Raw genomic sequence first — 21,964 nt, 5'->3', positions numbered from 1 at the left:
TACTAAGGGCCGTCGCTCGTTTTTTTACCAGGTTGCAGCCATCGCTGCAACCATGGTTGATGTATGTAAAACTATTTTAAGTCAAAACATTTTGTTCTGGATGCTGGGAAGAAGGTGGATGCTAGTCTTTGGGACGTTAGCAGAAGATGTTTTTGTTGATTTGCTCTTCTTTTAAAACATACAGAAAAATTTATGGATCCAACGAATGATAAAAATAACCTTCTTTGTCTTTCAACCTCAGGTAACGAAATTTGTAATGTTTTTGGGAGTGAATCTCCCTTTCTGCTTTTACATTTAGTCAGTGAAGCAGATGACCTATAAGAAGAAGAGTATGCCTCACTTTTCGTTCATCAACCAATTTTTACTTAATGTGCAACAAGTATCTTCTTTTTTTTTTATCATAATCCACCCAAGGACTGAACTTCACGTTTGTCTAATTGTTATTCCTTATGACAAACTTGTCCGTTATAGCGTAAACATTGTAGTGTTTACTCCTGTCGTATTGCACCGAATTATCGTAAGTTTTGCATTCAGTAAGTACCAGCAAGTATTAAATTGCTGGGGATTTACTCCTGAATTTTTATAGGTGGCTATTAATTACTAGATTGATTTAACTGTCAGGCATCGTCCCGTGATGGTTTTTTATTTGCCCCATAATTTATCGCCATCCATTGGGAGTTATTTACGTCGATATTAATAGTTTGAACGGAATTCATCTTTATAAATATATGAAGCGAGGAAGTGCCTACTTTCAGAATCACGCACACCAGGTGGCACAAAAGAATTTGTCATAGTTAGTTGTGGTATAAGTTCGAATAATTTTATTTAAAAGAAAAGAGGAAAATAAAATGATTGAAATTATATTGAAGTCTGTTTAAAAGTATTCATTGCTTAATTTTGATTATCATTTTCTCATTTCTAATTAAGTTTCCTGAAAGTAACGGCCTAAAAACTGACAATTTTCACCTCCCCTTTTTGGTATCAAAGTCAATCCGTTCATGATAATGAGTAGTAATTAAACATCCAAATAGAAACCAAAACCCGATAAAACTTCGGTAGCATTATACATCAAATACATCATATTTTATTGAGGATTCCAAATATGTATAATATTTAAGGTTTAGTGACAAATCGCAAGTTATCAGTGTAAAAATTATCAGTGGAGTCTATAATTATTAAAGTTATCATATCAGGTTATCGATGCAAGCTATCCTGTTTAGGAATTGGAAAGTAAAGTTCTAGTGCCATTTTAGGTAACAAAAGAGACCAACCCGGAGGATTATGCAATTACAATACTCATAGTCTTGGGAAAAATGGATGTTGTCGACTTTAGAAAACAAAGAATAATGCTCATCCAGCCTGTTTTAGATCATAAAGCTTACGATTAAAATTAAGATTGAAATAGTGGGTTCTGTATTCCCCACGGAAAAGTATAAGATTTACCTTACGACTTGTATCCATGTTTCTTGCATAGTTCCACCTGCAATTTCTCGGAATATTTAAAAGGGATTTTCCCATGGTTTATTCCTAGTGGGCTGGTCAAATAATTATTTTGACCTCCCCTCCTTCCTCTCCATTTAGAATTCGAGAATGGCTTTAAAATATGACATCTCTAACACTAGTATTACTTTCGAAAAAACACTAGCGACATGGTGATATCTATCCTTTTTAATTGGTTGCAAATTATGAACAAGATCAAGCTAGATCGCAATGAATGCTTAAAAGCTATCCTGAGATACATATCTCTTGCTCTTTTATAATGACGGTTCCTTGTTACTTATAGAAAGATGTACCATTGGAGATATACTAATGAAACGACTGAGATCTAATTAGGTTCTTGGTCAGACGCCCTGAAGTCATGCTCTAACGGATAAGGATCTCTTCCAGTTCCTGGCTTTACAGATAATTAGACAAGCTGGGTTAAATAGAATTTGCTCTCCATATGTTTCGAGATTGTTGCTTTTGGGCTAGTTTACACAAGTAGGAAATCCGGAAGAAATTGGTTTGCAAGGCCATAGACGTGATTAGGAACCTTTTAAGGAATACTTGTATTACAAAATGGCAATTATTTAAATACTTATATCTATAAATCTCAATTGGGACAGATATTTGTTGAAAAATTTTATTCAGAAGAGGGTGATTTAATTATCATTTTCCGGTAAAAGCTGAGAGCAATCACAAAATCCAGGTGTCTTTAGAACAGAATTACAATGAAAGGACACATATATTGTTTTCGGTGACTAACTTTTTCTTTTCAAATTCACAGATTTTGCCTTATTTTATCACCACACTTAAGATTATTGAGTTTTCAATATGTAAAAGCATAAAAATAAGCCACACTGACGAGGTCAACCAGTGTTTCTCATTTGTTTAGACTACTATCCCATCTCATTCACAAGTCCCAAATACTAGAATCTTGCAGAAACGAAGAGGTTTTCGGAGAGATAGCAACCTAAAAGGTCTTGACGATGGTAAAAGTATATAATTCCGCTTATTTCGGTGAACTATCACCCATACTAATTTGAGGATATGTTGTTGTGTATTGCGAAGCTACTTTCAGTGCTTATAAATCTGTGCTAGCTAGTTTGGGTGTTTTCCCAGGTTTTTGGAGAGCGCGAGTTACAAGTGTTTCTAAAAGTTACTAACCAGTGTTGCCACCGTGAATTAGCAAAACCTGTGAAATTTGTCAATTACCTGTGATCCCTTTTAGAATTTTTTCCAACTTTTTTACTACAGTTAGTCCAGTTTTCAATGATATATTCGATAATCTATGCCCACAAAGACTATTTATTTTTTGACACGTCCGTCAACATACTACCGATCTTCGTTTTTCCGAAATCTGGCCCCAGAACCTGTCAATGAAGACTGAACTTTTGATACTCTGAAGTAGGAACACTAGGACATCATAAGTTACTAGAGTAAGTGCGACAAGGTGCGAACGGCTGTAGTAATTAAATGTCCATTTTGCTGGATTATATGAAAGAAATGATGAAAGCGACAACGTAACAATCCTCCGGTCACCTATTACAACGAGAAAGTTCGAATGGTTGTAGTCACTATTTGGGTACTATCAGTTACTAAAGTAAGAAGGTTAATGTTCCCTTCCCCAATAGCAAATCCTATATGTAAAGAACGGGAAAATTCCAGGGATATTCCCTCAAGGGTTTGTCCTAGGACCTATTTATTCCTTATATTCATCAATGATCTTTTTATTGGTGTATCTGAACAAACTAAACGAAGTTGCTGCAGTATCTGTGATCACAATTTTGTTCCATCTAGTGAGGCAGCTCAAGACACAGTGTTATTTGCATTTACAGATGATAGTACTCTTTGGTGTTCAGAAATTAAGGATTCCTCCCTTATCAAGAAAGTGTACTTTGTTCTAAAAAGAACCTTTTCTTGGTTTGATGCAAGTCGCTTTGCCATAAATCTAGCTAAATCTAGTCTACTTATTTTTCCCAGATCAGGTACTTTTTGTCCTTTGGTTCAAACTATTTCTACCACTCATGGTGACATAAGTCGTCCTCCTGATAGACATGCTCGATTCCTGGGTATTTTATTGGACAAAAACCTTTCTTTCAAACATCACTGTGCTCTTATGAAACGTAAGCTCTCCAGAAACCTAGGAGCTCTTCTGAAGCTTCGTCATTGTTTCCCTGGTTCAATAATAAACATCCTCTTTCACTCTCTCATTCAACCATATATGTACTACTGTCCAACAGTATGACTGTCGACATTCTCTTCTTTTACCTTCCCTGTTTTCAAAGTATATAACAGACCCTTATATAACAGACTCCTCCCTAACTTCTTCAAACAATTATTTCGTTTAAATTCTGAGCTACAAAAGGAATCTTGCGTTTCTTATCTCATAGCCGACCAGATTCTAATCCAGTTTTATGTTGTGTCTCCATATGGAATTCCCTATTAGGTAAAATTTGGCTATGTCATCCTTATAGGCAATTTAAAAAAGAGCTAACCGACCTTCTCTCAAGCCTTGAGTTAGTTCTCTGCTCCCTTCTCCTTTTTCCTCCTCTATCTTTCCTTTTCAATTTGTTTAATTCATCTATTTTGATTGGTAGTTTTTGCTGTTGTTGTTTTTTTTTTTGCCTTTTCTTCTTTTTTCTTCTTCTTGCCCTTCTGTTTGATTTTAGTGCTATTGTTTAATGGTATGTTTAGTCTCCCACTCTGACCGGTCAAAGAGCCTTTGTGGATGTCTAAGGTTTTGTAATTTTTTCCCTGTTTCTGTTAAATAAATTGATTGGTTGATTGATCGAATGCTATATGTAAACAACGGGAAAGTTCCCTGCCTCAGGGGCTGTAGGGGTTATTTTGTCCTCAGATGTATAGTTATTGGAACTTTCAAGTATGCCGAACAAAATATCTATCTCTAAATTTCAATAGTCCGTCTATGGGAAGAGGGGGCTAAAACGAGAAATTGCTGGGAGTTTGGTTGCCCTCCAATCCCTTGTGACTTATAAAAAGGGCACTGGAACTTTCAATATCCAGCAGAATGAGTTCCTTCCGAAGTTGCTACGATAACTTCTTCCATATGATGTGGCTCGATGAAAATTTAATTAAGTAAACAAATAATATGTACAACCTACTTTACTCTTTACTTAGGCAGTGTTGTTGTGCCACCAGGACCGTAGAAAATCACCTCATAGGTGTTACCAAACTTTCAGTCTCTACGTCCGTACCTACCTTCCTCATCCAAGATGGGACAAAGATGCAGATTAGGGACGATAAAAAAACTGAGAACATAGAATTCACAGAATCCAACTCTTAGCCGAAGACTAGGTCATGTTAGATCATATAGGGTTTTCAAAAGTTTCTGGAAAAAAGTATCAAAATCATGCGATAGAACCGTCGGAACTATCTGAAGAATCGTATAATTTTTTGTCAAATCTGGTGACTTAAACCAACTTTTGGCAAGTGATACCACATCGTTATTTTTTCTGGCTGATTCTGTGGATGGATTGCCGCTGAACACTTGAAGCCAGACTGTGTAAAGTAAAAGAATCTCTTACTGGCTTTTACATATGCCAGAAGTCTTTCATTGGCTCCTCCAAGGTGAAATATGTTTCTGGGTGCCTGATTATACGCCAGATGCTTCACACAGTAGTTGTTAGACAGTCCTTATGCTCAAAATTGCTAAAGCGTCTCTGCAGTATAAATCTTGAGTCAGAATAACCCCTTTTCGGTCCTAGGGTCTTAGATCCTCTAATTAACCAATTTAGACAAACATGTTTTGGTAGAACAGAGGATTATGTTTTTCCTTGACTCTTTGATTGGGCTGGAATTCTTCAGTGTCGTTCTCTAGGAGTAGCCACCAAGTTTTGTTTAATGCACACTTGCGAAATTACTTGCACTCCCAAAAGAATCAAGAGGCCTTATATTCACACAAATTTTCGAAATAATCTTGGAGGGGGGTTAAGATAAAACTTTCACTAAGTTTGAGGTGACCCGAGGAACATTGTATTGGTGTGAAGAAGTGAGGGAGGAGGTTAAAATTAATTATAATATAGGCCTAATAGGTTTCTTTGATTAACCCTTTTTTACAGTTTAGTACCAAGGTGAATTGAAAGGTATATTTTCATATTTGAAAAATACTTTTTCTACAGCATAGAAATCAATCTGATGATGGAAATGTATCTGTAAGAGCAGTCAGACTTTATGAGAGCCTCTATTTTGAAGTTTGGGATTAGGTAGAGGAAGGAGTAAAAACTTAAATGATCCACTAATAAAATAATTGGATACAATTTATGGTTCCAATGCAAACCTTGATCCCTTTGGATCGAAATACTCTATCAAAAGACACTAAGATTAATGAAAATGAGTCCACAACAGAGTAAAAAACTCTTAGGTTCTGACACAATAAAACTTAAACTGAATCAGCATACTAACATACTAACAATCATCATATCCGCCTATTTTTCTAAATTGTTATTTCTTTTTCTTGTATTTTGTTTATTTGTAGTTCTTTGTTTTTATGGCACTTGGTATTAACCAAATGACATATAGCAATCCCAAATTCTGTCGGTCTGTCTGTCCCGGTTTTGCTACTTCAGGTACTTCCAGGTAAGCTAGGACGATGAAACTTGGCAGGCGTATCAGGGACCAGACCAGATTAAATTAGAAATAGTCGTTTTCCCGATTTTACCATCTGGGGGGGTAAAATCTTATACCATCAGGGGTATAATACTTCAAAAAATGAAGTATTTTTAACTTACAGGTGATGGGATCTTGATGAAATTTGAGGTTTGGAAGGATATCGTGTCTCAGATCTCTTATTTTAAATCCCGATTGAATCCACTGACATTGGGGGGAATTGAGGGGGGAACCTAAAATCTTGGAAAACGCTGAGAGTGGAGGGATCGGGAAGAAACTTGGTGGGAAAAATAAGCACAAGTCCTAGATGCGTGGTTGACATAACCGGAACAGATCCGCTCTCTTTGGGGGGAGGGTTAATTCTGAAAAACTAGAAAAAATGAAGATTTTTTAACTTGCGAAAAAATGATCGTATCTTAGCTCTTATTTTTTTATCCCGACCGGGTCCAGTGTCATTAGGGGGGGGGGACCGAAATTCTTGGAAAATGTTTAAAGTGGAGAGATCAGGATGAAACTTTGTGGAAAGAATAAGCACAAGGCCAAGATAGGTGACTGACATAACCGGACCGGATCCGGTCTCTTTGGTGGAATTGGGGGGGGGGGGGAGCAATTCGGAAAAATTAGAAAAAATGAGGTATTTGTAACTTACGAACTGGTGATCAGATCTTAATGAAATTTGATATCTAGAAGGATCTTGTGCTTTAAAACTCTCATTTGAAATCCCGACCAGATCCGGTGACGTTGGAGGGGGAAGCCGGAATTCTTGGGAAACGTGAAATCGAGGTATCTTCCGAATGGGTGATCGGATCTCAATGAAACTTGATATATAGAAGATTGTTATATCTCAGATGCTCCATTTTCAATTCGAATCAGATCTGGGGACATAGAGGGCTGGAGGGGAGAAACAGAGATCTTGGAAACCGGAAATCTTGGAAAACGCATAGGAGTGGAGATATCGGGATGAAACTTGATGGGAAGAATTGGCACAAGTTATAGATACGAGACTCACATAATTGGTACGGATCCGTTCTCTTTGGGGGAGTTGTGGGTTGTTAATTTGGAAAAGTTAGAAAAATTGAGATATTTTTAACTTAAGAACGGGTCACCGGATCTTAATGAAACTTGATATTTAGAAGGAAGTCATGTCTCAGAGCTCTTATTTCAAATCCCGACCAGATCAGTTGACATAGGGGGGAGCTGGAGGGGGAACCCAGAAATCTTGGAAAATGCTTATAAATGTCGTAGATACGTGACTGTCGTAACCGGACTGGATCCGCTCTCTTTGGGGGAGTTAGATGGTGGGGTTCAGTGCTTTGGCGAGTTTGGTGCTTCTGGACGTGCTAGGACGATGAAAATTGGTAGGCCATTCAGGGAGCTGTATAAATTGACTTGATAAAGTTGTTTTACCCGATTCGAACATCTGGGGGGGGGGCTGAAGGGAGAGGAAAAATTAGAAAAATTAAGGTATTTTTAACTTGCGAGTGGGTGATCGGATCTTAATGAATTTTGATATTTAGAAGGATCTCTGGACTCAGAGCTCTTATTTTAAATCCCGACTGGCATTAAGTCTCTGATTTTCCCTTTAAAGCAATGTATTGATTCTTAGAATTTTGCCAGAGCTCATACCATATGAGCTCTTGGCTCTTCAGACCTCGTCACAAGTGCCATATTAGCTCTTAGCTCTTGTTTTCTCCTTTTAATCCACGCTTTCCCTTTTGCAAGTGGGCAAGAAATAAATTATTATTAGTTCATAACAACTATTCTGCCGTCAATTATTAGTTTTAGGCTTGCATTATCATTGAGCAATAGTTCCTCTGGAGATGTTACTCTCGAATGTCCATCAAAATAAGATTCGAATTGTTTTGGTAAATCTTATCTCTCACTTTCACGACAAAGCGCACATACGTCTCCAATTCTCCATCAGTGCTTGTTTTGTAGTTCAGATATTCTTCTTTGTGAGAATCTAATACTACAATAACTCTATCATATACACACACTTTCTTGTGGCAATTCATCTACTCCTTTCTATTTACTCTCATACTGCTGTTTAAAAAATAACTTACGCTCTGAGAAAAACATGTTGTTTTACATTGATTACCTGCTTAAAATGATCGCCTATTGGTTTCTTAGAGAGGCGGGGGCTCAATGATTGTGTCTTTTGGTACACTATCAACAGCACATGAGCGGGATTTTTCAAAAGTCAAAGACAGGTGAACGGGATTTTCCTAAGTCAGAAATGTCAGAAAGTTAGAAATATGAAAGCAGAATTTCCTTTCAAAACTCAGACATGATAACGGAATTTTTTTCAAAAATCATATTTTCAAAAGTCTGAGGCAGTTTCACGAGTTTTTTCCTAAGTCGGGAACGTGCGATTTGGATTTTTTTTTCAAAAAGTTGAAAATATGCAAACCGAATTTTTCAAAAGTCAGAGATACGTGAACTGAATTTTCAAAAGTCATAGACACGTGAACGGGACTTTTCAAAGCTAAGAGACAGGTAAAGGAATTTTTCCAAAGTCAGAAAAGTGCGAACAGTTTTTTTCAAAACTGGAAAATATGTAAACAGAATTTTTCAAAAGTAAGAGAAACTTGAACAAGTTTTTTTTTAAAGTCTGAGACAGGTGAACGGTGTATTTCCTAAGTCAGAAACGTGCGATCTGTATTTTTTGTTCAAAAAGTAAAAAAAAATGCCAACACATCTTTCAAAGTATGAGGCACGTGAATGGGATTTGCAAAAGTCAGACACATGAGTGTGATTTTTCAAAAGTCGGAGCTTGGTGAACAGGATTTTTTTAGAGTTTCAGAAGCCCACGAAATGTTTTTTTTTTCAAAACTTCAAAGATACAAACGGAATTTCTTCAAAAGTCAGAGACACGTAAACGGTTTTTCTCAAAACTCAGAGACGTTATGTTAGGTTAGAATCATCACTTTTTAACTAGGTTAGGTTTACCCCTTCTAAGTTAGGTTCGTTTAGGTAGCGAAACTTTTACCGCTTTTAAGTTAGGTTGGGTTTACCGCTTTTAAGTTTTGCTAGTTTTACCGTATTTAGGTTTTATTAGCTTTACTTCTTATAAGTTAGGTTAGGTTTACAGCTTTTATCTTAGGTTAGCTTCAGGGAAGAAACTGTTCCTGCTTATAAGTTAGGTTAGCTTAGTTTTACCTCTTTTAAGCTTTGTTACTTTAATTTAAGTTGGAGTGCCAACTTAACCCCTTAAAAGTGATTAAAGCTTCTAAAACGGTAACATAGTACGGTGTGCACCAAGTTCCCCAAAAAGTCCGTGAAATATATTGGGAAGGGGGCCGCTGCAGGTATGAAAAGCCCAGGAATGAGTTCTAAAAATGTCAATCCGTTTGAATGTCCTCCGACAAAACAATTGAATTCCGAAAAAATTAAAAGTAACTTGCATAAAGGGGATTAAAAGTGAAACTTTAATTTTAAAACTTTAAAATCAAACAGTTCGTGGTAACGAACTATAGTAAGGAGTGACCCGGCTCAATAGTAACAGAAACTCTAAAAAATGGAATTTTGATACCAATAGTTACATCAAAAGAATCGCATTTTAATGCTGATTTTAAATATATAAGTTTCATCAAGATCAGTTATACCCATCAAAGGTTACGACCCTGATAAAATTTGCCTCATTTTAGAAATAGGGGGAAACATCCCCTAAAAGTCATACAATCTTAACGAAAATCACACTATCAGATTCAGCGTATCAGAAAACCTTATTGTAGAAGTTTCAAGCTCCTATCTACAAAAATGTGGAATTTCGCATTTTTTGCCAGAAGACAGATTACGGATGGGTGTTTATTTGTTTTTTTTTGTTTGTTTTTTTGTTGTTTTTCCCCCAGGGGTGATCGTATTGACTGAGTGGTCCTAGAATGTCGCAAGAGGGCTCATTCTAACAGAAATTAAAAGTTCTAGTGCCCTTTTTAAGTGACCAAAAAAATTGGAGGGCACCTAGCCCCCCTCCCACGCTTATTTTCCCCAAAAGTCACCGGATCAAAATTCTGAGATAGTCATTTTAGTCACCTTAGTCGAAAAACTTAATAACTATGTCTTTAGGGACGACTTACTCCCCCACAGTCCCCGTGGGAGGGGCTGCAAATTACAAACTTTGACCTGTGTTTACATATAGTAATGGTTACGGGGAAGTGTACAGACGTTTTGAGGGGGATTTTTTCAGGGGAGAGATTTGGGGGGGGGGTTACGTGGGATGATATTTCTATGGAGAAACTTGTCATGGGGTAACATTATTGCTACGAATCAGTAATTGTTACGAATCACACTTTATGTACAGCAACAGTTTCCCTCCTATGTCTCCCGTTCTTAACCCCCAATTACCACATAAATATTAAACCCTCTCGTAAGATTCAATATAGGTACTCTGTGTGGAGAGGAACCCCACGAGAAGGTGATATACCCACCCTTAGGAAATTCAGCATAGATACACCATCCAGAGAGAGTTTGTCTCCTAATCCTAATCCCTGCTACCCCACAATATAAAAACTCCCTTCTAAGATTCACTATATGTACACCATGTGGTGAAGAACCTCTGAACATGTGATGTAGCACCCCTTAGGAAGTTAAGTATAGGTACACCATGCAGGGAGAGTGAGAGACTCCCTAAACTATATCCTGGGATTGATAGCAGGACTCCTGCTCAGGTTTTCAAAAGGGCATATAAGCAATATCATAAGCAGCGCCCCTTTATCATAACTAGCAATATCGATGAAACTTTTAATGGAGCTAATTCGATCGGAAAATGAAGGTTATAGGGCCCATTTTAAGAGTCGAAAGTGACTGGAGGACGAGCAGCCCTCCTTCCAAGCCCATTACTTCCAATCAAGATTTTGAGACAGATATTTTGTTCAGCTTAGTTGAACCCTAAAGCTATGTCTCTAGGAATATTGGGTTGGTCAATCCCCCAGAATTATGCAATTTGCCCATTATGCTTTAAAACTAAACGTTGCTTTAAAACTAAATCAAAAGGTACTGTTCGTATGCTGGTTGCCAATAAGACATTTCAGTAATATCCCAAAAACGGCTGTGGGTATTAATTTGGGACTTTCAAGGCTACTACTATTACTGTTTCTACTCTTACAATTTAACTAAATCAAAAGAGTATAAGTGTATCCAAGTCTTTGAGCTTGACTGACCAAAAGACAATCTGAAAATTTCTCTTTTTCTATATCAAGCTAATTTTTGCCGTAAAATATAAAAATAGAATCATATTTCTAACACTCGTATCGATAATGCTCGAATATCCGTTCATATTTGTTTACTCGTCGCAGCTCGTGTTCCTCCATTTATGTCAATTCAATTTTCCCAATCTGGATTTTTGTTTTTCCGGTTTTTTTTTAATAAAAATACCTGATTTTTTGTTGTTGTTATCGATTCTCTAATTTTTTTCTATTTTTTTTTTTTAGATTCTAAAGTTGAGCAATATCGAGTTGATGAGTTCGCTTATTTCTAGGTCCATATATGTTCCAGATGATATCCCTTGAATTCTTTTAAGGATTCCCTTTGCTTTAAGCGGTCGAAAGGCTTAGTTTCTTCTTAATATAACGTTCCCTAGCCCTTGACATTTCCATTTATTTCCCCGGAGTCTCTGCGGTTCTTGAAACCGGGACACGAAAACTCGATTAGATTGATGGGTATTTGAATTTGAGCAAGTGGTCCGTTAAATTCTGTTAGAGTTTTTCCCCACTTGAATTTTCGTTTCACTGATAAATCTTCTTTAGGATGGATTTCTTATTCATTGCGGGTGTAAAATGAAAGATTTATTGCTTTTAGATTAGCCCAAAATGAATTTATGCGTTATAGAATTCCGTTGGTGAAGAAACGATTGGTATTGAGATTATGCCGAGATAATCTTCTTAGGCCAGGTTTAATTCTAATCAACGTTTTAATTAGCTTAATACTTATTTTATTGATTTATTATGTAGATGATGATTTATATTTGATTTTAGCATACTTTTTGCTTTCCTATTATTTCAAATCTGACGCCAGAAATCGAATCCAGTGACAATGGATTAATAGAAAATACACTTATGAAAAGCTGTAGTGACCTAACACTATTCTTGATATTAGTGCGATATACAGTTATACCATTTAACCGGGCACCACTATAGAAAAGAATGGAACATATTTTCTCCAATATTTTAAAGAGAAGACTTTTGGCTCGAATTGCTTCGGAACGGACTTCTAGGGATTTAAGATTAAATATGCAGATATGAAAAAAAAGAACGAACATTTTAATTATTAGAAGTTTTTTTAATGGGGTGCTTTGAGGTCCTGATAAAGTTAAAAAGTTATTATTTTTCAAAAATAGTATTATTAGGTCTTTTCTTCCATTAACATGCTCTTCATACTACTATGCCATACTGTGTTTTACTGAGAAGAAACATGACTGAAACATTTTTATTGCTATCATATCATTACGTTTTTTCTTATTATTTTTCAGTTCGCCTTACCAAAGCCTTCAAGTGCCTTTACACAAACCCTTATCTGTTCACTCGCCTAATTCATCAATCCATTCTGTTCTCTCTGATTTGGGAGGTAAGTTAATTTTTTAAGCATTTTTTCCTCGCGTTCTTCTTATATCGGTTGAATCACAAATCAAACCAGGAATAGAATTTTGAATTTTGACCTTATGCTAAATCTTCAAAATATCTCCGCCAACAGTGGTTGAGGGAGGGTAGAAAGAACTATCCACTGTATAATTTATAGTTGAGTAGTCTAAGCTTATGTTGGCAAAGAGTTATTTTATGCCACAAACTACAACCTCCTCTAATGTAACTAGATCTACGTTGCCTTGGAAACATGCGTGTTCCAGTATCCTTTGGTTAGTGTCGCTGAAAACAGAACCGTTCCTAGGAGGTGGGGGGGAGGAAGTGGATTAGTTACCCCAGGTGCGGCAGCTGGGGTAGGGGGATGAATGGGGGAATTTACAATTTGAGGAAAATTTTCCCTTTTTATTCGTTTTTTTCTTGCTTTGAGTCGAGGGGGGGGGCGCTGTCGTTAATTTTCTTACGGCCCCCATCAAATTTAGGAACGGCTCTACCGAAAATAGCGCTGCAGGAGCAACAATTTGAATTTGTTTCTTTGCTATTGATTAAACTATGTAGTTGCCAACACCTCTATATTCAAAAAATGGCATTTGCCAATAAGAAGTTCTGCCTAAAAAAAAAACGATGGCACTACCGTTAAAGACTGTCTTAAAATACGCTGTTTCTGCTTAATGTCAACTTTATTCTCTAAGCTATTAATGACACTACATTCAAAAGTTCACCATGTGTACCAAGTAAAGCTTTTTTTTTTATTTTGGTCCAAATCATGAGAACAGTCGTTTGTGTCGATATAGCTGATGGTAAAAACCGTTTGAATTCGTAAACAGATTTTAAATTCACATTTCACTTAAGTAGCCTATTTCTTTCTCCTGTTTTGAACGTACTCCGGGATTCCCCCCCCCCCTAAAGTCTCTGTCCACGATAGAGATGAAAACAATAGTCTCTTGACCAGAAATATATATGAAAAACGAGTAATTAGTATACAAACTAGTAAACGCATCATTGCCAAAGATTGTCAACAATTTGTCACCCCAAAATACAAAATCTATGCGAGGCGATGTTTTAATGATGCTTACATGAAAAATTAACATTGCAAGGTTAAAGGAAAATTCAAACAAGTCCTGCCCTTAGATTTAGCTCATTTTACACCAAATCAAGGCTCAAGTCGCTTTTCACTGGGTTAGGACTTCCGATCTGATCTAGTTGCTTCTTTTTCTAATATGGATCTGGATGTTAAAATTCTCAACGCCTCAAAATTCTCATCTTAAGTCGTACAAACTGATGTTTTCCATTTTGTCGGCTCCCCAACGATTGTTGATCAGTGTTAAAAAAAATGCCATGAGCCAACTTTCAGATATAATAGCTAATAAAACTGTAGTGGTAAACTCTAATGCTGTTACCAAAAGGTTATATTTGATACCATACCCCTGCCTTTGTCCTAAACATAGAAACTAAAATCACAAACTCAACTAAAAGGGCGAACAGAATTGACAAGTACTTTGGTCTCAAAGGAAAATGCACCTTTTTCGGATTTCTAAATTCATCAATTTTTTTTAAGAATAAGATATCTTGAAGATGGTGCCAAGGAACTGTCGCGCGTGTTAAGCACTCTCAGAATTTAATATAACTTCAATTTTAACACAGGCGCCTCCCTGCTCGCTTGCTTCAACAGAGCTTACTGTCAAAGAACAGAAACATGGGTTGAAGAAACGAAACGAAAAGCCAACTCCACCTCAATTCCTAAACTGTTGGGTTGGACTCACGGAGAAGCAAAAACCATTCTTTTGGTCTCAAGCAAGAAATATGCATATTATTCCAAAATGTAAGCTCTGTTTTGTAATCAGGCCTGATGTTCATACTTCCCGAAAAACTGCCAAAGTTCAACCTTACCTCTTCCTTACAAAAGACAAAAATACAAAAAAGCGAGGAACCAAAGTATTGATCCGCGATATTTATGGCCAGTAGCAAAAATGTAGGTAGTATTGCCCTAACAGGGACAGTCTTTACGCCTGAGGCTCTAAAGAATATACCCTAAGTCTCATTGCAAATAACATAAACCTTCGACCTACATATTCAGATAATGGCAATTATATGAATAAATTTTTAATTTTTAGTTGTATGAAACTGGTCTTAACACGCGCTTGGGTAAAGTAAATTGGACGTATTTTATAATACGAACCAAATTTTAGTGAATCAAAAAGCGGCAAATCTGCTGCCCATTTTTTTCTTACGACATGCGCTTGTAAACTATGGAACTTATGTTCCCCAATGAATCAATTGCTATGGCAGTTTTCTAGAGGGAACTTGTAATCATCCATGTCCCACCTCCAAGGATCCCCAATACCCTTCTCCCAACTTTTGCCCCTTTTTAACTAAGAAATTTTTTCTACCTTTTTTTCTGGATTTTTCACAGGCTGGAGTTTTATTTTTCTTAGTGACATTCTAATACAATGGGAAATAACGGCTATTGAATGCCTCGTTGTTTGCGCTGAGAGTTTTACATAATACAAATATATAAATTTGTCATACTTTACTTCATACTTCAAAAAACAGTTATAAACTAAAAGCGAGGTCTCATAGCACTGAGCTGTAACTTCTTGTCAAAACAACCCTTCAGGTGATTTCAGGTTAATTGGGGGACAGTTAAATATGCTTTGTTAAGAGAACTTCATAATTTTGTGATGCTATTTTAAAGGTGAAATACTTTTAATGTTGATTTGTATGTTTTTAATATCTTGATTGGAAGTTTTCTTTAGAGACTTCTTAGTCTGAATGAAATCGGTCCGTCCTTTTGCATAGGTCTTAAGAACTTCCATGACTATTAATTTTTGGATTTGCACTCGCGAGTCATAAGATACGCTTTGCCTCCTAGGCTGTGAAGCTGCCGGAATTTGAACGTTTTCGATTAGCCCAGATTTTATCCCTCCCTCGTCAATTCGGAGTAAACCCTCTTTATACACTTTACTGGGTTTTGGCCTACTGGAATTTTTTTGGATATCTACACGGCTCAGAGGCCACAGTTTTATTTTTGTTAATGACATTCTAATACAACGGGAAAGAACGACTATGCCTCGTTGTTTACGCTAAGAGGTGAAACCAAGACCAGAAGATTTTTTAAATTTTCATAGGCCAGAGTTTATTTTTCTTAATTACGTTCTACTACCATGTAGATTTTTCTTAATGACATTCTAATACCATGGGAAAGGAAGACAATTGAATACCTCACTATTTACGCTAAGAGGTGAAACCAAGACTTGAGGATTTTTGAGATTTTTCATAGGCCAGAGTTTATTTTTCTTAATGGTATTCTAATTCTATGGAAAAGGGCGACAATTGAATACCTCGCATATCCATTATCAATTTTTAGCAATTTTGTGTGCAATACAGATTGAACTTGAATATTTAATTGAGAAAAAGCGTTGCAATACAGATTGAACTTGAATATTTAAGTGAGAAAAAGCGCGCGTCAACCAAATTTGAACGTTTTAGCATTTTTCTAAAATTAATTTTTACTCCATTTTTGATTTTTATGAATTTTATGTGCAAGGCAGATTGAACTTGTATATTTAAGTGAGACGAAGCGTACGTCAACCAAATTTGGACGTTATAGAATTTTCTAAAATTCATTGAAGTGCAGGATTTATAATTAGGAATAGGTAAAATGTTTGATTCTGGGTGTATCCGAAAAACCTAAGGGCATAGAGGCGAAATTTTGGAGAATGTTGAGTGGTATAAAAGCAATTATATCTATCCAGTATATCAAAAGGAGTGCTTTTACTGCTTTTATTAAATTTTTAATATTCACTCAGAAACTAAAACATTCGGAATTTACCAACTAGTTGAGTTTTTGTACTCAAAAGTGCTTTTCATAAAATTTTTGGTTCTTAACCAGCAACTAAAAGACTCGGAATTTATCAACTAGTTGAGTTCATTGTAATCATAAGTGTTTTTATTAGTTTTTTTTATATCTACCCGGTAATGATAGCACTCGGAATTTAATAACTAGCTGAATTTGTTGTACTCAAAAGTATTTTTATTAAATGTTTGGCACTCAGCCTGCAACTGAAACATATGGAATTTATCAACTAGCTGCGTTTGTTGTGCTTAAACTTGCTTTTATTAAATTTTTGCTATTCAGTTAGCAGTTAAAACGCTCAGAATTTAACAAGTAGTATAGTTTATTGTACTCAAGAGCTTTTTCATTAAATTTTTGGCACTCAGCCAGCAATTAAAACACTCGAAATTTATCAACTAGCTGAGTTTACCTACTCAAAAATGCTTTTATTATTATTTTTTATTCAGTCAGCAATCAAAACATTCGGAATTTACGAACTAGCTGAGTTTGTTGTACTAAAAAGGGCTTTTATTAAATTTTTGATACTGAGTCAGTAACTAAGACACTTGGGAGTAACCAACTAGCTGAATTTACTCAGTCAAATGTACTTTTATTAAATTTTTGATGTTCAGTCCGAAGTTAAACACACGGGATTTATCAAGTGGTTGAGTTTGTTGTACTCAAAAGTTTTTTTTCATTATATTTTTGGATATTCAACCAGCAATTAAAAGACTTAATTGCTAGAGAGTACCAAAAATTAGATTAAAGCACTTTTGAGTATAACAAACTCATCTAGTTGGTAAATTCCGAGTGTTTTAATTGCTGGCTGAGTAACCAAAAATGTAATGAAAAAACTTTTTGAGTACAAAAAACTCAGCTAGTTGGTAAATTCAGTGTGATTTAGTTGCTGAATAGATAACCAATATTTAATGAAAGCACTTTTGAGCACAACCAACTAAACTAAATGATAAATACGTATGTTTTAACTGCTGACTTGGCATCAAAAATTTAATAAAAGCACTTTTGACTGCAACAATCTCACCTACTTGGTCAATTCAGAGTCTTTTAGTTGCTGATTGAGCATCAAAAGACTTAATAAAAGCATTTTTGACTTCAACAAACCCCGGCAGTTGATAAATTCCGAGTCTTATAGTTGCTGATAATGTAACAAAAATTTAATGAAAGCAGTGCCAAAAATTTATTTGAAAATACTTTTGAGTACAACAAACACAACTAGTTGGTAAATTCCGAGTGTTTTAACTGCTGACTGAACATTACAAATTTAATGAAAGCCCTTTTGAATTCAACAAACTCAGCTAGTTGATAAGTCCCATGTGTTTTAGTTGCAGGCTGAGTGCCAAAAATTTAATAAAAGCCTTTTGAGTACAAAAAACTAAACTAGTTGATAAATTTCATGTGTTTTACTTAAAGGATGAGTATCAAAAATTTAATAAAAACACTTTTTAGTACAACAAAATCAGCTAGTAGGTAAACTCCGAGTGAAATGGTTACGGAGTGGTATAAAAAAATCTAAAAAAAATACTTTTGATTACAACAAACTCAACTAGTTGATCAATTCCGAGTCTTTTAGTTGCTCGCTGAGTACCAAAAAATTTATAAAAAGTACTTTTGAGCACAACGAGGCCAACTAGTTCGTAAGTTCTTTTATTTTCTGGGTGAACATTAGAAATTTAATAAAAGCACTTTTAACTACAACAAACTCAGCTTATTGGTAAATTCCGAGTGTTTTAGTTGCTGACTGACTAACAAAAACTTAATGAAAGCACTTTTGAGTACAACAAACTCAGCTAGCTGATAAATTCCGTGTGTTATTGTTACCGACTGTGTATAAAAAATTTAATAAAAGCACTTTTGAGTACACTGAAGCCAGCTAGTTGATAAATTCAAAGTATTTTAGTTGCTGCCTGAGTACAAAAAATTTAATAAAAGTAGGTTGGAGTACAGCAAGCTCAGCTAGTTGGTAAATTCCGAATGTGCTTCGTTGGTGACTGAGCATCAAAAATTTAATAAAAAGCACTTTTTAGTGGAACAAACTCAGCTAGCAGATAAATTTTGAATATTTAACTTACTGACTGGGTATCAAAAACTTAATAAATGCAGATTTTAGTACAACAAACTCAGCTACTTGATAAATTTCGAGCGTTTTAGTTTGCTGACTGAGTAAAAAAAAAATTAAAGAGGACACTTTTGAGTACAAAAACTAAGCTAGCTGATCAATTCTAAGTGATTGTAGTTGTTGGCTGAATACCAAAAATTTAACGAAAGCACTTTTGAGTACAGCAAACTCAACTAGTAGGTAAATTCCGAGTTTTTAATTGCAGACTGAATATCAAAAATTTAATAAAGGTACTTTTAGACATAATAAACTCGGCTAGTTGATAAATTCCATTTGTTTGAGTTGCAGGCTGAGTACCAAAAATTTAATAAAAGCACTTTTGTGCACAACAGGCTCAGCTAGTTGATAAATTTCGGAGAGGTATATTTATGCTGGCCATTTTTTTCTTTGTTAAAGGTGAAAAGAATATTTCTGTGTCAATTTAAAATGAATAATGCGAAAAAAATCAAAATCTTGTGAAGTCTTGCAACTTAGGATTTTTTCTAAGTCAGAAACAATTGAGTGTCAATTACAGCCCAACTGTTGCCATCTATTCCACTGCAGTTGTAGATGTTGGCTTAACAGGATACGTTAGGTTACATTAAGCAAACTACTTTTAAGTTTAACTACTTTAGGCTTAACTACTTAAGCTTAATTAAGCAAACTACTTTAAGCTTAATACTTTTAAGTATTAAGCAATACTTTTCAAAAGGCTTTATTCTATTATTTTCCTCATTGGGCTGTCGTATCATCGCTTAAAATGTATACGACTTTATTAGTTTCGACTCTATGCATACTCAAATACTAAACAAAGCATCAAACTTTTATACTTTTACTCAAGGTTAAAAAGACATGTTTCCTAATTGCGAAAAAGTACAAGTTCACTGATCACAACAGAATATGTTACACAACTAATGGATTTTAGGAAATGCGATAGTGTCCAATTTTGGTTGCTGCACGCTTTGTTCCATTTAAATTTCAATCTAGAATACTGTATTGCATGCGCACAAAATTGCTAAAAATCGGAAATAGAATCAAAACGAATTTTAGGAAATGTTATAACATTCAAATTTGGCTATCGCACGCTTTGTCTCACTTAAACATTGAAGTTCAATCTGTATTGCACACAAAATTGCTCAAAATCACAAATGGAATTAAAATCAATTTTAGGAAACGCTATAGCGTTCAAATTGGGTTGCCGTACGTTTTTTCCCACTTAAATATTCAAGTTCGATCTGTATTGCGCACAAAATTGACAAAGATCAAAAACAGTATAAAAATGAATTTTAGAAAATGCTATAACGTTCAAATTTGGTTGTATGTTTTGTCTCACTTAAATATTCAAGTTCAATCTGTATTGCACATAAAGTTGATAAAAATCGAAAATGGAATCAAAATGAATTTTAGGAAAATGCTATAACTTTCTAATTTAGTTGACGCACGTTTTTTCTCACTTAAATATTCAAGTTTAATCTGTATTACACACAAAATTGCTAAAAATCGAAAAGGGCTCGGCGAGGTGGTTAATTATCGTTTTTTCCCATGGTATTAGAATGCTATTAAGACAAATAAACTCTGGCCTATGAATAATCTCAAAAAATTATCTGGTCTTGATTTCACATCTTAGCGTAAGCAGCGAGGCAATCAATAGTCATTCTGTCTCGTGGTATTAGAATGTTATTAAGAAAAACAAACTCTGGCATAATTAAAAATCTAAAAAAATCTTCTGGTCTTGGTTTCACCTCTTAGCGTAAACGACGAGGCATTGAATAGTTGTTCTTTCCCATTGCATTAGAATGTTATTAAGAAGAATAAAACTCCGGCCTATGAAAAATTAAAAAAAATTGAAAACTTTCTTAGTTAAAAAATTGGGGGCGGGTAAAGTTGTGGCCCTTGGAGGTTGGAAATGGATGACCATGCGTTCCCTCTTAAAAAATGTAATATCAATTTATTCATTGGGGAAGATAAGTTCGTTGGTTTATATTACCCAAGCGCATGCCATAAGAAAAAAGGGGTAGCAGATTTGTGGCTTTTTGATTAACTAAGATTCGGTCCGTTTTATTATGCGCGTTCGATTTACTTTACCAAAGCGCGTGTCAAAACATGTTTCATACAACCCGGAATAAAAAATTTATTCATAGAATTGCCATGACCTGAATATGTAGGTCAATGGTTTATGTTATATGCAATGAGATTTAGGGTATATTCTTTAGAGCCTCAGGCTTAAAGTCCTTCCCTGTTAAGGAAATACTATAATTTAATTTGGGGCGAATAACCAAAATGCGTAGCTAGTCATGCATTGATTGAAACAGTATAAGTAGATGTACCTTATACCTTAGCCCTATGATGCCAGTTATTCAAAGGGACTCTCCCATTTTGAGAGAAAGTGACCCTGGCATTTGTGCCAGTGTTGCTACTGAAAAAAAAAAGAATCATGAGATCAGTTATCCGAAAATCACCAGAACAGAAAACAAGTTTTGAAAACGCAAGCCCACTATGGTCTTGTTTTCATTTTCTTTTTTCGTCACACCATCAGTCTGGTTTTTGCTTTACGAAAAATGTTCGGCGGATTTTTTTTAGGGGGGGGGGCTTGGGCGAGGAAACTAATGTACAGTAAAAAATAAAAACAAGTTCTGGAATGTCTCTCAATCGAAAACATGATTATAATAAACGCCACGAGATATGACAGCTTAATTTTGTTTGTTAGTTATGAAAAATGTAAGAAACGCTAATTCTTAAACACTAATTTCATTTTTCGCAATTATTTTTGGGTTCTGATGAATTCTGTATTTGTCAGCTTGAAATTATTTGGTAGTATGGGAAGCTACATTACTATAATACTCCAGATTCTAGAATCATTTTGTGAAGCATCAGTATTCTCGGGGCATACCAATTTTGATCTCATATCTTTTCAGCTTCTATAATTTTATGTACGTATTAACAGAAAAAAAAAATCTTTGATTCACATTTTTTCACAAGAATATTCAATTTTTCAACAATATAGGAAACCGCCATTAGTTCTAGCGCAGGTATGGGGAATCCTCTTGCCTCTGTCTTCTAAGACTGTGTGATTTTACTCCAAAATTGCGTCGTGTATATATTGAGATTTAAAAGTCTGAAGGGAGAATTTAGAGTAAGGTACTGCGTCTTTAAATTTATTATATTAGAATTGTGCTTTATTAAGGCTTGCTGCAAAATTTAATAAGGTTTGATATTTTCTGCAATGCTATGGTTCTAATGCTGCAAAGTAAAGCTACTGTTTTTCTAATAGCTGAGATTCATCTTAATCTATGCAGTTTCTTACATTGTTCAAATTTGTTTAGTATTCAAATC

The 21,964-nt window shown here is 35.3% G+C and overlaps 1 protein-coding gene across 3 annotated transcripts in view; it reads left to right on the top strand.

Moving 5' to 3' along the window:
• LOC136029381 (uncharacterized protein CG43867-like) overlaps positions 1-21,964 on the top strand; it is a gene marked incomplete in the record, with an annotated part of 290,632 nt that overhangs the window by 79,805 nt on the left and 188,863 nt on the right. For all 3 annotated transcript variants that reach the window (XM_065707702.1, XM_065707703.1, XM_065707704.1), the window contains 1 exon segment: positions 12,575-12,669. In XM_065707702.1, coding sequence (XP_065563774.1) covers positions 12,575-12,669 — 95 coding nt within the window.

The sequence above is a fragment of the Artemia franciscana genome, chromosome 7 (assembly GCF_032884065.1).
Source record: "Artemia franciscana chromosome 7, ASM3288406v1, whole genome shotgun sequence".
Classification (NCBI taxonomy): Eukaryota; Metazoa; Arthropoda; class Branchiopoda; order Anostraca; family Artemiidae; genus Artemia; species Artemia franciscana.
Note: the sequence above shows the minus strand (reverse complement) of the source record. Positions and strands in the feature narration are given on the sequence as shown.